At 47.4% G+C, this 18,188-nt stretch overlaps 7 protein-coding genes across 10 annotated transcripts; 4 read left to right on the plus strand and 3 right to left on the minus strand.

The window, feature by feature from the left end:
* Positions 1-36: 36 nt before the first annotated feature.
* LOC115762112 (DNA-directed RNA polymerase III subunit RPC10) lies at positions 37-518 on the plus strand. Its single transcript, XM_030704216.1, has 2 exons — positions 37-247; positions 315-518. Exons 1-2 carry the CDS (start codon positions 107-109, stop codon positions 498-500), a joined length of 327 nt encoding a protein of 108 aa, XP_030560076.1. The 5' UTR covers positions 37-106; the 3' UTR covers positions 501-518.
* LOC115762109 (yrdC domain-containing protein, mitochondrial) lies at positions 493-1,309 on the plus strand. Its single transcript, XM_030704210.1, has one exon. The coding sequence runs from the start codon at positions 505-507 to the stop codon at positions 1,285-1,287; it is 783 nt and encodes a 260-aa protein (XP_030560070.1). The 5' UTR covers positions 493-504; the 3' UTR covers positions 1,288-1,309.
* A 39-nt stretch (positions 1,310-1,348) lies between these two features.
* On the minus strand, positions 1,349-2,330 carry LOC115762110 (mitochondrial inner membrane protease subunit 2). Of its 3 annotated transcripts, none has more exons than XM_030704214.1 (3): positions 2,248-2,330; positions 1,959-2,162; positions 1,349-1,893 (listed from the first exon to the last, which is right to left on the minus strand). In XM_030704214.1, exons 2-3 carry the CDS (start codon positions 2,050-2,052, stop codon positions 1,478-1,480), a joined length of 510 nt encoding a protein of 169 aa, XP_030560074.1. In that variant the 5' UTR covers positions 2,053-2,162; positions 2,248-2,330; the 3' UTR covers positions 1,349-1,477. The 3 variants fall into 3 exon arrangements, with proteins under 3 accessions (XP_030560074.1, XP_030560072.1, XP_030560073.1); XM_030704213.1 differs by having other exon boundaries at positions 1,354-1,371; positions 1,429-1,893; positions 1,959-2,254; XM_030704212.1 differs by having other exon boundaries at positions 1,959-2,254.
* Positions 2,331-2,345: 15 nt separating this feature from the next.
* Positions 2,346-3,042, minus strand: LOC115762111 (transcription factor MafG). Its single transcript, XM_030704215.1, has 2 exons — positions 2,911-3,042; positions 2,346-2,850 (listed from the first exon to the last, which is right to left on the minus strand). Exons 1-2 carry the CDS (start codon positions 2,941-2,943, stop codon positions 2,485-2,487), a joined length of 399 nt encoding a protein of 132 aa, XP_030560075.1. The 5' UTR covers positions 2,944-3,042; the 3' UTR covers positions 2,346-2,484.
* Positions 3,043-3,231: 189 nt separating this feature from the next.
* LOC115762158 (protein rigor mortis) lies at positions 3,232-10,170 on the plus strand. The gene is made up of 9 exons (XM_030704272.1): positions 3,232-4,792; positions 4,856-5,168; positions 5,228-5,390; positions 5,474-5,627; positions 7,885-8,783; positions 8,845-9,010; positions 9,113-9,263; positions 9,324-9,581; positions 9,645-10,170. Exons 1-9 carry the CDS (start codon positions 3,292-3,294, stop codon positions 9,823-9,825), a joined length of 3,786 nt encoding a protein of 1,261 aa, XP_030560132.1. The 5' UTR covers positions 3,232-3,291; the 3' UTR covers positions 9,826-10,170.
* Positions 5,575-7,765, minus strand: LOC115762157 (cilia- and flagella-associated protein 206). The gene is made up of 3 exons (XM_030704271.1): positions 7,014-7,765; positions 6,609-6,958; positions 5,575-6,401 (listed from the first exon to the last, which is right to left on the minus strand). The coding sequence occupies exons 1-3, from the start codon at positions 7,654-7,656 to the stop codon at positions 5,661-5,663; spliced, it is 1,734 nt and encodes a 577-aa protein (XP_030560131.1). The 5' UTR covers positions 7,657-7,765; the 3' UTR covers positions 5,575-5,660.
* A 911-nt stretch (positions 10,171-11,081) lies between the features above and the next one.
* LOC115762270 lies at positions 11,082-18,187 on the plus strand. Of its 2 annotated transcripts, none has more exons than XM_030704431.1 (5): positions 11,082-11,190; positions 12,471-12,532; positions 15,146-15,630; positions 16,764-17,003; positions 17,056-18,187. In XM_030704431.1, the coding sequence occupies exons 3-5, from the start codon at positions 15,439-15,441 to the stop codon at positions 18,172-18,174; spliced, it is 1,551 nt and encodes a 516-aa protein (XP_030560291.1). In that variant the 5' UTR covers positions 11,082-11,190; positions 12,471-12,532; positions 15,146-15,438; the 3' UTR covers positions 18,175-18,187. The 2 variants fall into 2 exon arrangements, with proteins under 2 accessions (XP_030560291.1, XP_030560292.1); XM_030704432.1 differs by having other exon boundaries at positions 15,454-15,630.
* Position 18,188: the final 1 nt, after the last annotated feature.

Below are 18,188 nucleotides of genomic sequence, written 5' to 3' on the forward strand. Positions count from 1 at the left end.
AGAGAGCAAACTCTGTTAAGTAAATTAGTATTGCAAACTCTGTTAGGTGCTGAGAGCAAACTCTGTTAAGTTAACAGTTGGCTCTTAAGCGTGCTCGCAATTCGCGATGTTGTTTTTCTGCCCGTCTTGCGGCAATATATTAATTATTGAAGAGGACACCTCCAGCCACAGATTCACGTGCAACACGTGCCCATTTATATCGAAAATCAAGCGCAAAATATCCACAAAAACCTACCCGCGCCTCAAGGTAAGCCCAACCACAGAATGATGCAATGTTTGTGTGTGCTTTTCTCATTTGGCTTTTCCAATCGCAGGAGGTGGATCACGTTTTGGGCGGTGTAGCTGCGTGGGAGAACGTGGACTCCACGGACGCCGAGTGCCCAGCCTGCTCACATAAGCGCGCCTACTTTATGCAAATACAAACACGCTCAGCGGATGAGCCTATGACCACATTCTACAAGTGCTGCAATCACCAGTGCGGTCACAACTGGCGCGACTAGACTCATGCGCTACCTACAGACACTACTGCTCAGACGCCTCCACGGTACCCGCCCACAGTTGCAGTCCAGCTGCAGCAGCAACAACAGCATCAACATGCAGACAAAGCAGCAGAACCAGCCGACGCCAGTCTGTGCTGTGGCATCGCTGGATGCCTTGAAACTGGCCGAGCAGTGCCTGCATCTTGGCCAGGTGATAGCCCTGCCCACAGATACAGTGTATGGTTTGGCATGCGATGCCAACAACGAGGAGGCCATACAGCGCCTGTACGAGATCAAGGGGCGAGACGAACACAAGCCTGTGGCCATTTGTGTCAACAATATTGCTGCACTGCGTCGGTATGGTCAGGCTAGCCACTTGAGTGACGAGCTGCTAACTCGCTTGCTTCCGGGGCCTCTGACCATCATCGTTGAGCGGTCACCGCAGCTGAGCAATCGCTTCCTGAATCCCAGCACCACCAAAATTGGTATACGCATACCTGACTACAAGTTTATGCGCGATCTGTGCGCAACGTGGCATGAGCAGCCGCTGGCCTTGACCAGTGCCAATCGCTCAAGTGCACCCAGCAGCCTGCAGGTCAGCGAGTTTCAATTGTTGTGGCCCCAGCTAGGTGCTGTGTTCGATGCCGGCCGCATTGGACAGACGGAGGAGCGTCGCCTGGCCTCGACAGTGATTGACCTGGCCAAGCCAGGCTCCTATAGTATAGTGCGTGCCGGTGTGGCGCTCAAGCAGACGCTGGCGGTGTTGCACGAGTTTGGTTACGTCAAACAGGACCTAGACACAATGTAGTTATACTTAAATACAACAATACTTCTACTTTATATTCTTTTTACCGGCATTTTTACAATTTTGAACATGGTTCGGCAGACGTATCTATGAACACAAAACTGATAATAAAATATATATAGATATATATGTATATGTACAAACAGTGTGACTACTAAATGGTACCAACAGCATACGGGACTCAGTCTTTGGCCTAGCTATAGTAGCTGGCCTTTGCCACCTGTACGGGTCGCCGTCGTCGGGGTAGTTCGTTCTTTAGTAGTCTCCAACGTTCCGGCGGCCAAACAATTGCCACCGCTCGAGCCGACATCAGGCCCATGGCCACTGGGCCGAACGTGTTGCTGTCTAGAGAGTGTCCAGTATGATCGCCCTCGACCCAACAGTGGCCGTCGGGTACACGCACTATTTCGTGCTTGTAGCCCAGCGTGGAGACCACATCGCCTTGCATGCCCACCACACGTTTGATGATCTTTTGCGCTGGATCCTTGGGCGAGATTAATGAGATGATATCGCCCCGCTCGACAGCACTGTTGTGTATGCCCCAGCGCAGCAGGAACACATAGTCACGCTCCTCGGCGACTGGATTGAGAGCGGGTTGCATGGACGTGCCTGCAAATGAGGAAAACCTGAATGAAATATTTTTCTTTTTCTTATGGGAAGTTGAGTACAATTACCGTCAACTCTGGCCACATAGCCGACACAGTCCAGGAACGTAATGCCTAGCGGCAAACCATAGAGTAAGGATTTACAAAAGCGACGAAATGCCATGACGGCATGGCTTAGTGTCTAGTTCAGGCGTTACTTTGGTCGCTTCAACCGATGCCGTTGGCCGTTTGTGAAGAATTGCGATTGTATGTATTGAGTTAAATATTGAACCGCTAGCACATGTATATGTATGCACATACATATATACAATCAGTTTTTGGTGCGCTTTGGAAATGAATACATAACAATAATACATACGTACACAGCTGTTTCCGTACAATTTCTGACATTCACAATCATGCGCTGCCAATCGTTCGCTTGAATTTTCAAACAGGGTGGCTCGCTTCGTCGTATACAATGTTTATTATTAGATGTAAATTGAGTTTGTGTGATATTACAAATCAAATTTCAGCTATTGTACTATGGTTACAGGTGTTTTTTTGATTTAATTTTCGAAACTGAAACTGGAATGTGATGGGATTCAACTGGTTGCAGTCAGCAGCCCTCCAGCTCGCTCGGAATGGGTATATCGTTTTGAATAGCAAACTGCAGCAATGCTTTGTATTTGTTTTTCCAGTTGCCAACATCCAAGCGTATCTGTTCGTTGTCATCGTGCATCTGTTCCAGCTCCGTCCATTCGTACGATTTTTTCGTTTCCAATTCATCCTTTTGTTCGATGCGCTTGATTCTACAACTGGCCGCATAGCCCCGATTCTTGAGAGTGCGACGCCGTTGTTTCATGCGCACAATCTCCTCCCGGTTAAGTCCACGCATCTTCAGCGTCCGGTTCAGATCACGCACAGAAATTGTTACGAGCTCATCATCCGTGATATCTGGTATCGGACATGGCGAAAGTGGAGCCTGCCAACAATGGAAGACTTTGTTGTACCAGAAAGCACACTATTACAATTTTCCACTTACCAAAGAAGACTTTCTCTCACGCTTTGCATCCATAGCTAATTACACAATGTTTTAAATCTAATGTAATGAGTGGTTTTTGATAGTTTTCAGTTTGTATATGTTTTTGCGTATTACCATTCGCAGTAAAAACAGGTATTAAAAACAGTGTGACCAGACAGCAACAAACACTAAAATAACCACAATAGCATACAAAAAATACTCACTTTGTGCAATCCTTTCGCACGATTTAAAAATACCGCGTTCGGTCACGCTGATAACAAGTGCTGGAAAATTGGTAAGGACAAACGGAAGGAGGAAGAACTCAGCATCCAATTGCAGATGTCAATTCTAGTGCAAAGTTCTCCATTTTCTTTTTCAATTCTTGACTAATTGAACGGCGCCATGTCTTCGGCAGTAATTTACAATAATGTACCCACGCCAAGTTGCATGCAAACGCCACTCTCGGTCGCCACACCCGACGGCGGCCTACTGTATACCGGCTTTAAATGCATCAATTACATACCGGCAATGGCCGCCAACGACAAGGATGCGGCCGAAGTGAAAACCATGTCGACGCGCATAACCATAAACGGACTCGATGTCAGCCCCATGTGGGGCAAGCAGCAGCACACTGACTTGTTGTCGATACACGGCAAACACTTTGCTATTGTCGCAGAGGATTTGAGCGTTCAAGTGTGGGATTGCGCCCTGGGTGAGGCTATTATCGGCCACAAGGCCCATCAGCACGAGTCGCGCGATGCGCGCATGTATCCACTGCTAAACGTGCTCATGAGCTACATATCAAATGGTAATATACTATCCATTGACGCCAGCGATTTGGTCATCTATTGCGTCGCATCGAACAGCTACTGCCGGCGTCCCACTTTCTTGTCGCAGCGTAACCACAACCTGACAGTGCTCCGCTGCTCGCCTTACAATGAGCATCTGTTTGCTGTTGGCACATCGGCTGGCTCGATTTTGGTGTGTGATTTGCTCAAAATGTGCATTGTGCACAAGCTGAACGCACATGGCCAGAATGCCAGCATTTGTGGTCTGGCCTGGCGGCAAATGTCCATCCGGCACGATGATTCGTTAGCCGAAAAGGCAGAACACGACAGGAAACCCGAACAGTGGCGCAGTAGTCCACCTGCAGCCGCTGCCAAGGCCCCGCTGTTGAAGTCCCAAGCGGCAGCTGAGTCCGACGATCTTTTCGATATTTACAATTTTGATCATCTGGAGTCGGAGTTTGGTGTACCCACCAGCGTGCGACCGCGTCTGGCCAGCAAATCCTCCGATGAGTGTGGCGATTTTGTGGGTCTCGAAAAGCCGAACGCCGACAATGTGACCATCGACTACAGGGAGGCCTGTGAAGCCATGAAGGCGGAACTGGTAGCCCATCGTGTTAATCCAGCTGACATTGAGCCGCAGGTGGAGGTTACCCTACAGGACTGCCAGCAAACGGGCACATGTGGTCCGCGCAGCGACAACAGCAGCGGCTACTCGCAAGAGAAGCAGCAGAGCGGCACACTGGTCAGCGGCTCCAGCGAAGGCAGCCTCGAGGTCATACAGTTTAGCTCCTCCAGCGATGACGCTGTCATCGTGGACGGCGAGGCTCCAAAGCCCAAACGTGAGGTATTGCATCACATTTACCACCAGGCCGAGGTGCATGATGCACCCGAATCGCCAAAGCTGCAGCTGCAGGCCCCAGTCCCAGCTCAGCCGGAAGCCAGCGTCAAGCTCACACAGGAAGTCAGCTTGGACACGCCGAGCTTGGGCTCATCGGAAGCGCCGGCATGTCCAGATGTACTGCTGGCATCCATTAATGACCACGATATTATCATGATCTGGAATGCGCTCACGGGCGAGCATTGCGCCAAGAACTACAGTAAAAATAATTCCGCGGGTATGTGAGGAACAATTCTGACCAGCAAGTTGTCTTTAATATATCTCTATATTCTCATTCCAGCCAAGCCCAAGCAGGTGCACTGGCTCAATGACCACACCATTGTCTCCCTGAGTCGCCATCAGTTGTTCTTCTGGGCGGTCGCCTACGATGCTAAGACGCGTCACTATAAAATCCACAAGGATCAGCTGCACAAGAGTTCACTGCAAGACATTATTTCTTGCGTGGTCAGCGCTGCGTACCCACATATATGGCTCGGCCTAAGAAATCGCCGTGTGGTTATATTGAATCCCCTAAACGGACAAGTGGACGCGGTCTACGGCTGCTTGGCGTTTGGTGTGCGCGCCATAGCCGAGTGCCCGGATGATATGAACAAGTGAGTCTTGATCCTCTTGCTCCTTAACATATATTTATATATACTATATGCGCTTCTAGGATCGCACTTGGCTGCTCGGACAAACGGCTGGCGCTGTTCGACATATCCAAACTGTCGGCGCGCTGCATACCCATTGAGAGCGTCCACGTGAACAGCGTCGTCTACTCGCTAGCCTGGAGTCCGGACTGTCTGCAGCTGGCCTATGGCACCTTTGATGGCATGGTATTGTTTTAGCCGATTTTTATTGTTGTTGGACGCGGCTCAAAAACCAACACGAAACTACATAAATATAAATTTGTTTACAGGTGGGCATACTGGATGTGGAGCGTATGAGGGTGAAGACTACGTTTCGACCAGTGCAGAAAAAGGAAATCTATTCGATAATGTGGAAGGAGAACTATATCTACTTTATAGTGAATCGTCTGCTGGGCATCTACGACGTCTCGCAGCCCAAGAAAGGTAAGTGATGATATGAGACGGAAAAGGATATCTTCAGTTGTGGCGTGTGTTGTATGTTTGATTCTGAGCATTGCGCTGGCCGTAGGTGATCTTTGTCTGTGTGTCGTGCGTCTGGCGCTTGCGTATCTCGGCCAGGTGTATGGTTTCGCGATGATAGTCCCACGCATTCCAGGTGACATTAATCCAATTGGCGCCAGACAAATCGTTTGTGACGACCATTTCGGTTTGACCCTCAAAATCGTTGGTCTTTGGCGGCTCGACGGGCACCGGCTGCAGTTCCTTGGCGATGAGCGCATGATCCAGATTGAAAAGCAACGCCAAATTGGCGCTATTGAAGATGGCCTGCCGGAAGGCGCTGATGAAACGTTCGAACCACAGTTCGCCTATGCGCGCATATGTCTCGTCCTGAAAGCCAAACTTAATGTCCAGATTCATACAAAGCTTGCGCAACACTTTGGCAGGCAGCAGCAGTCCATTGGTCACGGCCAGCGTCAGGCCGCAGAATTCCTTAATGTCCGCCTCGGCCAGGCTGCAAAAGTTGCCATCGGTTTGGTACTCCTTGAGCAGTTCCATGCGCTCATTAAAGCTGCACTCGCGCATTTCCTTGATATGCTTGCTCAGCTCTTGTATCTCCACAATTGTGTCCTTGGCCCGCTGCTCCATTTCCTTGGGCACCTGGCACTCTAGCTGCTCGCGCAGCCGATTCAGCTCCACAATGTGATTGAAGTAGTGATTCAGATTCCCCCACACCTTCGACAGGTACACAAAATGCGGCTGCAAGGGGCACAATTTTAATAGCTACTTTGACTCAACTGAAGCGCATTTTGAAATCCCTAACGATTTTTTCGATTGAGCGAGTTAAGCCTCAAATGTGTTCGAGCTGCAGACAACAAATTGAGTCAGTCGAATCAAACATGTTGCGAGTCGAATCTCGTTTGATTACTCGTTTAATCGATGTTTCAGTTTTAACTAACTACTTACAAAGATCAGTTCCGAGTCAATGGCGCTGCGCATGTAGAGCGTATCGTTGATCTTGGCGATCACACAGTCGTAGCGACCCGTCTCCACGCTGATCATGTACGCGGTATGCTCATAGCTCCGCTGCAGTTCAAGCAGGCAGCGCATCAGCGAATTGAACGTCACTGTGAATTGATTGATCCGCTGAAGCTGCTCCAGCGGCACGCGATAGTACAACGTAGTCTCCTTGCAGTTGAACTGCAACTGTTCGCTGATTGCCGCCTGGCACTTGCCGCTCACATCCTTGAGCCGCTCCAGCACAGCATCAAAGGCGGCGCTTGTGTTGCTCTGCGCCATTTGCAGTTCGCCAATGACTGAATGCGAGGGAGATTAAGTATACTGTTCTTTGGAGCAGCTAAGTGGACTCACCGTAGCGCACGTTTTCGCGATCACCGTCGGGCCCGTCGTTGTTATAGATGACAATCCCGGCGACGGTGTCCGCCAGTCGCTGCAGGTACTCCTGCCTATGGTACTTCTTTTTCAGCACATAGTTCTGCAGATCGCTGCGCCCGATAACGCTGTTGAGCGCCATTGCGACCAGCTTGAGCAACACATGATTGCTGGGACAGCCCAGATGATAAGTGGCCGCAATGAACACCTGCATTTTGGCAAACAGCTGATCCAGCTGCACCTTGCTGCTCGTCTCCGGATACTGCAGAATGTCATCGATTAGCAACTTGAGCTGTTGCTGATACTTCGCCTCGTACTGCTCGCGCACATAGGCTAGCTTAATGCCATGGCCCGTTTTCATGATCCACGACAGACGCATATTGGCCATGGTGGTGTCCATATTGTCCGTATAGCCGTGCACGATATACTCAATGAATGTGTCGATGTGGCATGAGCTCGGCTTACTTAAATCTGTGCGCAGCAAGCCGTATCGCATGTCCCGCACCAGCAGATGCACCACAAAAGTCATAAAATCCGTATCCACCTTAATGTCGCGCTCTTTCAACTGTCCCACAATGCGCTGGCAAATCCTATCGAGTAGTTTATGATGCGGATGCGACATGTTGTCCCTTTATCCAATGGCAACGTTTAATTTTTCACTTTTTGCGGACACAATAAATATAAATAGAACGGAATTTAAATTATCTAGCGTGTAGTCGAGTGCTTTGTTATTCTAACCAATCACAAGTTGCCCCTGGCAACAGCTCTGACAAGTATGTTCGATTTTGATCCGGCTCTGGTCGAGTCAGCCATGAATTCAGTCTAATCCTCCACTTCCTTTACTTTACAGACGCCCTGCTGCTGCGCTATGTGGAGCGTCCCAGTTATCTGTACGTGCGTGGCGCGTTTCTATTTATCGGCACCGAGGATGGGCTACTGCAGCTGTATCATCGCAAGCCTGGCCAGGAATTGGGCTACACTTGTCTGCGCCAGTCGGCCTTGTTGGCGCGTTATGTCACAGATATTGCATTTAATCCGCTGGATAGCAAAGTGTTTGCTGTCGTTGGCCATGATAGAGTGATCCATGTCATGGAATTTCAGCTGCACACCCGCAGCTGGTCCACGCTGCACAAGCTGGAGGCCAGCGATCCAAAGGCGTCCATTACGTCGGCCAAGTGGAGTAATCTGCATGAACATTTGCTGCTCACTTTTCACATTGAGGGCAAGGTGTGCATGTGGAACACCAAGGAGCCGGAGCAGCCGCCCTTGACCATCACCTACCACTGTCCCATGTGGTGCGGCCTCTTCTTGCCCTCCAATGAGAGCATTATCATGTGCGGCGGCAAAACGCTATCGCTAGAGCTGATTAGCATTAAAGAGGCTTTGGAGCGCAAAGAGAAGCAAATCTGCTCCAAAATGGATGCGCTGCTCAAGGTCAAATGGGCCAGCAAATCTCTCACGCAGCCCCATGGACCTGTGCTGAACGCCGCACAAAAGAAGCGTCAGCGCCGCGACAAGCGCAAGGCCAACCAGGCTGACCAGCCGCCCGCTGTTGTGGAGCAGCCCTCCAATTCCACTGAACAGCCAGCCGAGGACTCCGCTGTCGGGCCAGTCGGGCAGATGCCGCCCATTGAGTCCATGCTGGGCGCTCTTAGTCTGGAGACAAAGAGCACAAACACAAGCTCCATGCTGGAGTGCACCAAGTGCAAGCAATTGGAATCACAGCCGTTGCTCAACAGCTTTTTGGCCGTAAGTGGCATGTAGCTGAAAATGTGACCATATGGCTAGTAACGTTCCTAATCCTTTACAGCACAGCCGCACCTGCCTCTGCCTGGCCCAAAAGGAGCTGAATAAATACGCGCTGGACAAGCTGGCCATAGTTCTCACTGAGGATCCGGCCAAGATAGACAATTCCGTGCTCATGTCCAAGCTCTTTAGCACCAAAGTCATGGCCAAGGAACTGGTTGCCACGGAGCGTAAGTTGCATCTGTTCAATCGGTTCAATCGGGCTGAAACTAATTTTCAAGGATGTCTTCTCATTAATTTTATTAATGCCCATCTGTCCACATTACTTTTAGTTAACAATCTGAAGCATTCCAACAACAAGGACATTGCGCCCCTCAATCTGGCCTTAACCACGTTCAAGGTGCGCGAAGAATTGGAGCAGCATATAGCAAATAAAACGCTCACCGAGTGGCACGTGTCTGTGGCGCCGGCTGTGTCCTATGTGTAAGCTGGCAACATGTAATTCCTTTTAACCCAACTCAGCTAATTTTTGCTGCTTGACAGTTTTTGGCAGATGTGCTGCAGAGCCTACGCCTTGCAAATGGAAGAGCAGGGCTATATACTGCATGCAGCCACCTATATGTTGGCCGTTGACATGCAGACCGAGGCCATCAATTTGCTGCTGAAACACGAGTACTTCAAGGAGGCATTGGTCAATGCGCGCATTCATCTGCCCGCCACAGATCCCATTATCAAGATCATTATCAACAAGTGGCTGGAGCAGCTCGAGAAAACGGGCAGCTATGCAGCGGCGGCACTTATGTGAGTTTGTTGGCGCTCTTTTATTTTTGGCTTCATTTCTAACACTCTCCAACTCCCTTACAGCTGCGTGCTGGACAACGAGATGCTCCGTGGCTATTTGTATCTGCGCAAGTTTCGCAACTGCACGCCGGAAATAGCCGATCTAATGGAGCAGATCAAGCGCATAGGTCAGCTGGGACCCATGTTTGATGATGGCTGCCCGGTCGGAGACGAGAATGCTGAGGACGCAGAGGAGGCGGGCTGAAGCCCAGCACACAGCAGGCTGTTTAAGTTTAGCTTAAGATTTAGTTAGAACACACACAAATCCAACGAGCTTCTTCGAATAGTTCAAAACTAAACACTTGAAATTGCATGGAAAACAAAAACTAGTTTTTATCACTGAAAGTAAAACAACAACATATTATAATTTAAGTGTTCAGCCCTTTGTTAACCAGCGAATTGATTTATGCTCAAAAGAATTTTTCATCAATTATGTGTCTCCAATCGTTTGTGAACCGTTTGGAAAGAAAACCCCAACATGAATTTATACGAATTACAATTCAAAATGTCCAAGGCAACAAAACTAACATACAAAGAAGAAGTTAAATAAAAACTAAAAAAGAGATTAACATTATTTTGTTGTTGTTATTTTTTTTAATTAGAACATCAGCAGGCCCTACGGACAGCTCGGCCCATTTGTTGTCCGGCGTTAAAAAATGGCCACTACAACCAATTCCCGTTCCCGTTAGCCAGCCCCAAAGACGGTGCGGAGCGACGCACTCGCCACGAAAAAAGCTTAACGAGTATTGTTTTGGTTTGTCTGACAATCAAATTATGCAAATGCAGCGCGCCGGCCTGCCCGGTTAGAAATTATGTTTTTTTTTTTCTTAATTGTTTGAACTAAGGCTCGTAGCGACAGCGACGTCGACGTCGACGGCGGCAGCGCAGCACGGCCAAAGGGAGTGAACTTGCTGCGCAAAGAGAGCCAGCCAAATAACACACGTGGCAAGAATGCTCGACTAGAACATACCCTAGAATATATATATAAATGCTCGACTAGAGTATACCCTCTCCAATTGTAAATGCTACTTATATACTTTCTAACTCCCATGCTTTTGGCTACTAGATAAAGCTACCTTTTCAATTTATATACCCAATTTCAAGTTACAAATGGGTTGTATTACTCTGAAAGTCCATATACACAGGGCCAAAACTAAAGCGATTTACGGCCAAAAGTCAATTTGAGTTGTAGCCGTTTTTGCCTCTGGATTTATTTAATAAAAAAAAAACTATTTGTGACTTACAATATAACTTCTTTCACTAATAATATGCCCCATTTACATTTCTAAGGGGTATCTCAAGATGATTTCAATAAGCAACAGCTGACGTCGGCGCCGCTGCCACGCTGCGACGCTGCCTGAGGCTGAGAGTCACAGCCGCAGCCAGAGTCAAACAGGCTAGCGCACAATTCAGTTGTGGGGCAGCCGCTGAGCTCAGCTGACGCGTTGAGTGTTGAAAAAAGTCAACGGGAATCGCGTTCGTTGCCTAAGTCATTTGATTTTCACTTTTAACTGTTTTGGAAGACGCGCGCGCGCGCGTTGCGTTAAACCGTTACCGTTACGGTTTTGCTGTAAGTGTGTGCGAGTGTGCCTGTGTGTGTGTGCGTGTGTGTGTGTGTGTGTGTGTGTGTGTGTGTGTGTGTGTGTGTGTGTGTGTGTGTGTGCGCGCGTATTTATACTGCATTGGCCACACTACGCATGCGGCGGACTTCTCACGGACTTGACCCACAGCTGTGTGCGTTGTGACTTGACCGTTGTACAATTAAAGCGCAATTAAATTATTACTTTGCTCAAGTGCATTTTCGCTTTTGCTCAAGTGTCGCGCTTAATTAAAGTACAAATAAAAAAGGAAAAAAAAACACGTTTTTTTACGCACACACATTTTTAATTGGTACGCAGCGAGTAAAAGTGTTAGAACAAGTGCGCGGGCTTTTTCCTATAAGCTGCAGGCGCTTTTCCGCTGTCATTTTCTTGGCACAAATATGTCACATATTGAAGTCGCTTTTTTTCTCTCTTCTCTTCTTTTTGTGGTTGTTGTTGTTGCATTTGCATGTGACGACAACGACGACGACGACGACTTCTCCCTCAGCATGACTCAACGCTGAACAATTTTTTGTCTGTGTCGCTTGTCGTTCATATGTTCATACCCTTGCAGCGGGTATTACAATTTTGCCATAGAAGGAGACAGCTCCGAGGCATAATTAAACTTGATCTGCTTTGAGAGCTGGGAACATATAACTATGTCCGTCTGCCTGTTTCTATATTGTCTTTCAGTTTCAAACTTGTCATAGATATGTTAATTGTTGCAGACAGCGCATATATATGTCGCAGCACTTCCTATAAGGCCACTATATTGCTCTTGTAGGAATAATTGAATTTCTGTTTTATAAGTTAAGTTCAGAATCGGCCATCAATATCGGCTATAACAGCACAGATAGGCTAAATATAGCAGGCCACGCCTTGTCAAATGTCCAATTTTAAGTTGACCAAACTTACAACTTATGATATATATAGTATTATCAGCATCGCACTACATCATATAACCATATAGGCGGAATCGGTAGAAAAATGAGTTTTCGTATGGAAATCTTCAACAAGTCCAACATCAACAAGACTTCTCGTCTGACAGCCCCATTTCTGCAAGGGTACTTAATATTCGACGTGCAGAAACTGTCATTCTTTTTTATCTTGTTTTTGTGTGTGTGTGTGTGTGTTTTTTTGCGTAGTGCTGCCCGCAGCGCTGGGAGTGTATCTTAGGCCTGGCCCCGTGGCGCATGTGAAATCATTTCTTGCTTGAGCGATAATTTCTACAATTCGTATTTCTATCTCTTCCCCCCCCTCCCATGCCCAGACATATATCTTTTTGTGGCTGTTACGACGGATTAAATGCCAGGCACTGCAATAAAGTGAAAGGTAAGCCCATCCAAAACGAACTAAATACATTAACAAATCGAACACATCAATAAAATACTTTATGCACAAATATATTTATAACATTTTGAAACGCATTCACGCATTTGCTTTTGGCTTGGAGTCTGCATTTGCATAATAGTTAAACATGCCGCATTGCATTATTGTTTATTCATGCATTTGAACCAATCATGCCATTTGTTATTGTTATTATTGTTGCCGTTGTTGTTGTTGTTGTTGTTGTTGCTGTGGATGCTATTGAACCCGGCGCAGTCACACGCCAGGCCACGCAACTGCAACCATTTACACTCATATATATAACAATCTCTGGTCCGTCAGACATAATATTAAAATGCATATTTAATTTCACAAAACACACGAAAGAGACAGACAGAGACAGTGCTAGAGGGGGAGAGAGAGAGAGGGGCAGACAATGCCAATTGTTGTTGTTATATTTTCGTTTCGAAATGTTGGTCGCATTTTTCACAGCAAATTATGTGGAATCTACATAATTTTGTAATGCCAATTCCACGCCTTTTAGTGTTACCGCTGCCAACAGACTATAAAAGATTTAGGGCGTGGCACTCAAGGGCGCCCCGAATTTCATGCTCATATCAAAGTCAACAATAAAAAACAAGCAAAACACAATCTTGCAGGCGTCATTATGACGACTCGAATGCAATGCTGGGCAGCTAATTCAGCAAAAAATAAAAGCTTTCTAATCTTGAAATAATTGACAGGTGAATACTGAAATGTTTGCCAGTTGCATATTTATATTTCCTATATGGCTGTCATATATGAACAATTAATCAATTAAAGCCCATTAAGCATACTTAGTTTTGCCATTTATAATCTTCTATAAATATTATATATGGTCAGGCTTGTAGAGGAACAAAGTATAAAAAATGATATGTAGTTATAATATTATATAATAATAATTATTCTAACTCCTCCCGAATTGGCCCACATATCATATTATGCCAGCTAATGCCTTGTTTCTGGAGCTGAAAAATACTGACCTTAGGCAAGATTTGGAAACCAGCTTTTGCAGCTCCTATGAATCCAGGTCGTGATTGACTTGTCACATATAAGTTTATTTATTATTATCTTAAAAAGTTTTTTTTATTTTAGAGCAAAGCACATTCTTGTTAAAAAACAATTTGAATGTGAATCTAGGTTGGGCTATTTGGGAGGCAGATCTGCTTTGGTTTAAGATTCAATTAATTGGTTTAATTAAAGTAAAATTCGGGTTTCGATTAAAAAGAATTTAACAGCTTCGCCAGGTCATCGATTAGAGCAGTTGGAGTGCGGCGTGTTAGGCGCTCGTTCGTTTTCCCGTTTAGCTTTTTGCTTTATTTCACTTAACACATTTTCAAGCAATACGCAAAGCGAGATAATAATTTGTGGCGGTTGCTAATAATAGCCGGATGGCGGTTGGCGAGTAACTCGCCAAACTAAACTCGTTTCAATAGCTGCCGAAAAATTGTGAAAAAATAAACCGGACAATTTGTGAGAATTGCCAGCAGAATTGGCGTGCAGGAGGTACGAGAAATGCTTGCAATTCTGAGCGGGCGCCAAAAGAAAGCGGCACAGGAAAACCGACCGCCAGCTGAATCCCAATGGGCCAAAGGGGCGGTGACCCGTCCGCTTATGGGCGTGCGCATATCCGGCCAATAGCATTATGCTTATGGCAATGGCAACGCACCCAGCTAGAGGCGACGCCCACGCAGCCAACAGCCAAGCTGAAGATGATTATGACGACGACGACGTCGCAGTTTTGTTGAAAGATTACCAAATGACTGACTAAGCCGTCAACTGACGTTGGCGTTTGCTTACACGATTAACTGTCTGCGTATGTGTGTGTGTGAGAGAGAGTGTGTGTGTGTATGTGTGTTTGGTGTGTGGCTGCCTGTCTGAGCATTTAGCGCTTAGCTATAATTGATGAATTTATTTGTGTTTTGCACACAACTTCATGACATAAGTCGTCAATTATTTGCGCACAATTTTCGTGTTGCTAGAACAAATGACTTAGGCAACAAACTTGCTACCGATTATAAAGCAAGGGAAAACCGCACACCGATGCTTGAATACCCTTCAGGACAGAAGGAATTGTGATGCTCGTAAGATATCCTAATTTGGCAAAGAATATGTTTCCATGTGGATATATATATATATATATACATGATATGCATATGGTATATGTGTGTGGCACAATGGAACTAATAAATGATGAGATCTTAATACATTAGCTTTATATGATATAGCGATCAGATCCGACTGTTTCTGGCTCCTAACATACGGACGGACCTGGCTATAACGACTCGCCTGTTGCTGCTGTTTCAGAATATACATATATTGTTTATGGGGTCGGATATGTCTCCCTCTCTGCCTTACAGATATCATGTTAATATAAAAAAAAGTGAAAATCTTTTTTTAATTGGTCAATAGCATCAGCATTCAGCTGAATGCTGGAGTCTCTATGGCGGCACATGCCGTTAGCTGGCCGCGAAACAAGTTCGTTGCCTGAGTCTTTTGTTAAGTTCGCTTCTACACACACAAACACATAGACATGGACACATACACACGCATTAACACTCATCTGCATTTCCATTTCAGGGGCAACGCCAGCTTTAACAAACCCAAGCAAAACCATGACAAGCCTCAATTAGGCCGCTTAACGCTTTCGCATTCGAACGCCTCGAAATAGCCCATTGAAACATTTTGAAGCATCCGAGAACATAACCAGAACTAGAACTAGAACTAGCCTGTCATCGCCTCGCACCACTGACCCACACACGAAAACACAGACAGCAGCTGTTGAAGCCAAAGCCAAGGCCGACTGCCCACAAAACACAACGAAATCAAAGCTTATTTTCTTTTTGGCCAACAATAACAACAACAACGCGATCATGAATTATCAAAAGGCCAGTGAAACGCATTCACCGTCCCCGTTCAAGAAGCCGAAACGGCCGACGACGGGCAGCGTTAAAGCCAACGGCAACGGGAACAGCATACAAAACTTTTGGAACGAACGCATCATGGAGCGCTTCATAAAGGCGAATCTATTCATTATCTGCTGCGTGGCGGCGGGCCTCTTGCTGGTAAGTAAACCAATCGTGATCTACACTCGTATACTCTATATGTATGCCCACTTTATGCCCTGAATCGACTTAATGTTCTTTGTGCATGTGCTCAAACAAGCAGAAGAGGGCATCTACTACCACAAGAAGTGTATATATATTGCTGATCAGCAGCTAAATTTACTTGACTTCAAATTGTAACTATACATTCTCCTATATCGTATGCAGCATGAATATATCTATACTATATTGAGACATGATTTTTCAAGCATTATAAGTGCTAGTTGGACAAAACCGGAAATGTAGGCTTAGGTTTAGGTTTATACAGATCAGGCATGTTTCACTTTTTGAATACCTCTCCCTTCCTCACAGGTCCCAAGTGTAACGAGATTGAAGAGCGATCTGCGGCACGCCGAAGATTTAATACCCTTGCAGCCCGAACCTTTTTCATAAAATTTTGCTCGTAACAATAGTTAATGCCGAGCATGGTTAAGGTATCTTGAAAAACCATAAGTTTTTCATACAAGAACTCACATTTCGACCAATCGTTTCGTATGCAAAGTTTCTTGACGATAGCTTCAAAACTGAGAGCCTAGCTCGCATAGAAACAGACAGACGGACGGACATGGCTATATCGACTCGGCTGTTGATACAGATCAAGAATATATATATACCTTATGGGGTCGGACTTAGTCAAGAATGCAAAGATAGTTAGGCGGGAAGTCAGTGGAATGGTGTGTAGAAGAAAGTAACGGCAGCATGCAGGGTATTTGCTAGTTGGGCATACCCGACCAGAGCAATCGTTGTTATTTGTAAGCTGTTGTGGGTACCGTTATCAGTTGGCCACATATATATTTTTTCTTGTGCCATTAAGTGAAAATGAAATGAAATCGTTTTGCGCAAAACGTAAAAATTTCAAACTTTTTTGCTCGCAACGATTCGTGACAGAAAGACGGACGGACGGACGGAGAGAGACAAGACATACTCATTAATTGATTGATGGATGAGTGCGGCGCAAATGTGTCTCCGGCTGCCAACTTCCAGCTCCCAGCTCCAGTTGCAGCTGCAGCTGCGACAGCTTTATTGAGATTTCCGTTTTGAATTTGATTTATGTTTTCGCTTTTCTTTTCACCCATTTTCATTCATTTGCACAGATTGTCTACCTGGGCGCCTTCTCGTGTGAGGTCTCTTGGCTGCTGGAGGCGCACGGCGAGCTGCCCATCGCCGCCTACGCGCTGTGCTCCCTGTACTTTGTGATGTTCGTGGCGACGACCATATTGATCCACGGCCTGGTGAGCGGCCTGTGCTGGCCGCTGTTCGCCTGGTCGGCGGCAATCGGACTGCTGTCCATACCGGAGCTGGTGCTGGTCATGCTAATGACCACGCAGCATTGGGTGAGTATGCCAAGTGGCAGCTGTTCAACTCTCGCTAATGCGCCATCCACAGGGCCTGCAGTCGGTGCACGGCTTGACGGAGCTGACCTCCTATTTGATACGCTTGATTATCAACTGCTTGGCGCTCATCTGTGTGATACCCACGGGCATCAAGTGGCGTCGCGAGACGCAGGTGCTCAGCCAGCTGCAGGGTCTGGCCACGCGGCTTTCACTGCAAACGCCTGCGCCCAGCGTGCCCATGACCAAGGCGGATTCGCGCCGCTCCAGCCAGCGGCTCGGCGGCTTCGAGAATGCCGGCTACCAGCTGTGCGATGAGACCAAGCTGCCCCTGGGCGCTGGACACCTGAACAACGGAAACGCGGGCCAGCTGTTCGGCTCGCAGAACGAGTTCAATGCGAGCATGTTTGCCCCAGCGCTCGCCCAGCAGTTCAGCAATGGAGCACAGAGGAGCAGCGGCAGCGGGAACGGCAACGGCGGACATCGTGCCCAATCGCTGATGGATTTGCGCTGTACGCTGCCGGGCATGTACAATCCGCGGCATGTGCTGGACACGGAGGACAAGAATGCGAAGTACTTTAACATAACCATTGACGATTTGAAGAACAATCTGCATGACTCGCACCGGCCGTCGCCGCCGTCGCTAATTGGGTCCACCAACAACGATCCCATCTACTGCTCCATTGAGCCCAAGCAGCTGACACCGCCGCCGCCAGCCCAGCTGCGCCACCATCAGCAGCAGGGGCAGCGCGGCAAGTCGCCGCCCACAAAGCTGACGCGCAACTGCATCTCGCTGGAGAATCTGGATGGCATCAGCAAGGTGCACAACGATCTGGCCGCCTATGGCAATAATCTGCTGCAGAACTATACGCAGCAGCAGCAATACTATCTGGCCATGCTGCTCAACAATCCGCTCCAGCAGCAGGCGGCGGCGGCGGCAGCTGCCAATCTGTATCGTCGTCCCTCCGCCTGCAGTGCGACGGGCAGCTGCTCGGTCCTCGCGCAGCCGCTGCAGCGTCGCGGCTCCCAGCATCAGCAGCAACAGCAGCATATGCAGTACTACGGCGGCTTCGGCTATGCCAACTATGCGAATCCCTATATCACGGCCAACAGCAAGCTGTCGCTGGGCAACGAGTCCGACGACTATCGCAAGTATCGCGATGTGGCTCTCTAGAGACTAAGCTCCAG

This window comes from Drosophila novamexicana, unplaced genomic scaffold (assembly GCF_003285875.2).
Source record: "Drosophila novamexicana strain 15010-1031.04,08,12 unplaced genomic scaffold, DnovRS2.1 tig00000564-arrow-pilon, whole genome shotgun sequence".
In the NCBI taxonomy this organism is placed as follows: domain Eukaryota; kingdom Metazoa; phylum Arthropoda; class Insecta; order Diptera; family Drosophilidae; genus Drosophila; species Drosophila novamexicana.

Coding starts and splice junctions, on each gene's coding strand:
- LOC115762111 (XM_030704215.1), bottom strand. CDS start 2,943: ATGGATGCAAAGCGTGAGAGAAAGTCTTCTTTG. Junction 2,851..2,910: donor GTGAGAGAAAGTCTTCTTTG/GTAAGTGGAAAA, acceptor CATTGTTGGCAG/GCTCCACTTTCGCCATGTCC.
- LOC115762110 (XM_030704214.1), bottom strand. CDS start 2,052: ATGGCATTTCGTCGCTTTTGTAAATCCTTACTCTATGGTTTGCCGCTA. Junction 1,894..1,958: donor CTATGTGGCCAGAGTTGACG/GTAATTGTACTC, acceptor CCTCATTTGCAG/GCACGTCCATGCAACCCGCT.
- LOC115762270 (XM_030704431.1), top strand. CDS start 15,439: ATGAATTATCAAAAGGCCAGTGAAACGCATTCACCGTCCCCGTTCAAG. Junction 15,631..16,763: donor TGGCGGCGGGCCTCTTGCTG/GTAAGTAAACCA, acceptor TCATTTGCACAG/ATTGTCTACCTGGGCGCCTT. Junction 17,004..17,055: donor TAATGACCACGCAGCATTGG/GTGAGTATGCCA, acceptor CGCCATCCACAG/GGCCTGCAGTCGGTGCACGG.
- LOC115762112 (XM_030704216.1), top strand. CDS start 107: ATGTTGTTTTTCTGCCCGTCTTGCGGCAATATATTAATTATTGAAGAG. Junction 248..314: donor AAACCTACCCGCGCCTCAAG/GTAAGCCCAACC, acceptor TTCCAATCGCAG/GAGGTGGATCACGTTTTGGG.
- LOC115762158 (XM_030704272.1), top strand. CDS start 3,292: ATGTCTTCGGCAGTAATTTACAATAATGTACCCACGCCAAGTTGCATG. Junction 4,793..4,855: donor CAGTAAAAATAATTCCGCGG/GTATGTGAGGAA, acceptor TTCTCATTCCAG/CCAAGCCCAAGCAGGTGCAC. Junction 9,264..9,323: donor GCGCCGGCTGTGTCCTATGT/GTAAGCTGGCAA, acceptor GCTGCTTGACAG/TTTTTGGCAGATGTGCTGCA.
- LOC115762109 (XM_030704210.1), top strand. CDS start 505: ATGCGCTACCTACAGACACTACTGCTCAGACGCCTCCACGGTACCCGC.
- LOC115762157 (XM_030704271.1), bottom strand. CDS start 7,656: ATGTCGCATCCGCATCATAAACTACTCGATAGGATTTGCCAGCGCATT. Junction 6,959..7,013: donor TCGCGAAAACGTGCGCTACG/GTGAGTCCACTT, acceptor CCTCGCATTCAG/TCATTGGCGAACTGCAAATG. Junction 6,402..6,608: donor TTGACTCGGAACTGATCTTT/GTAAGTAGTTAG, acceptor TGCCCCTTGCAG/CCGCATTTTGTGTACCTGTC.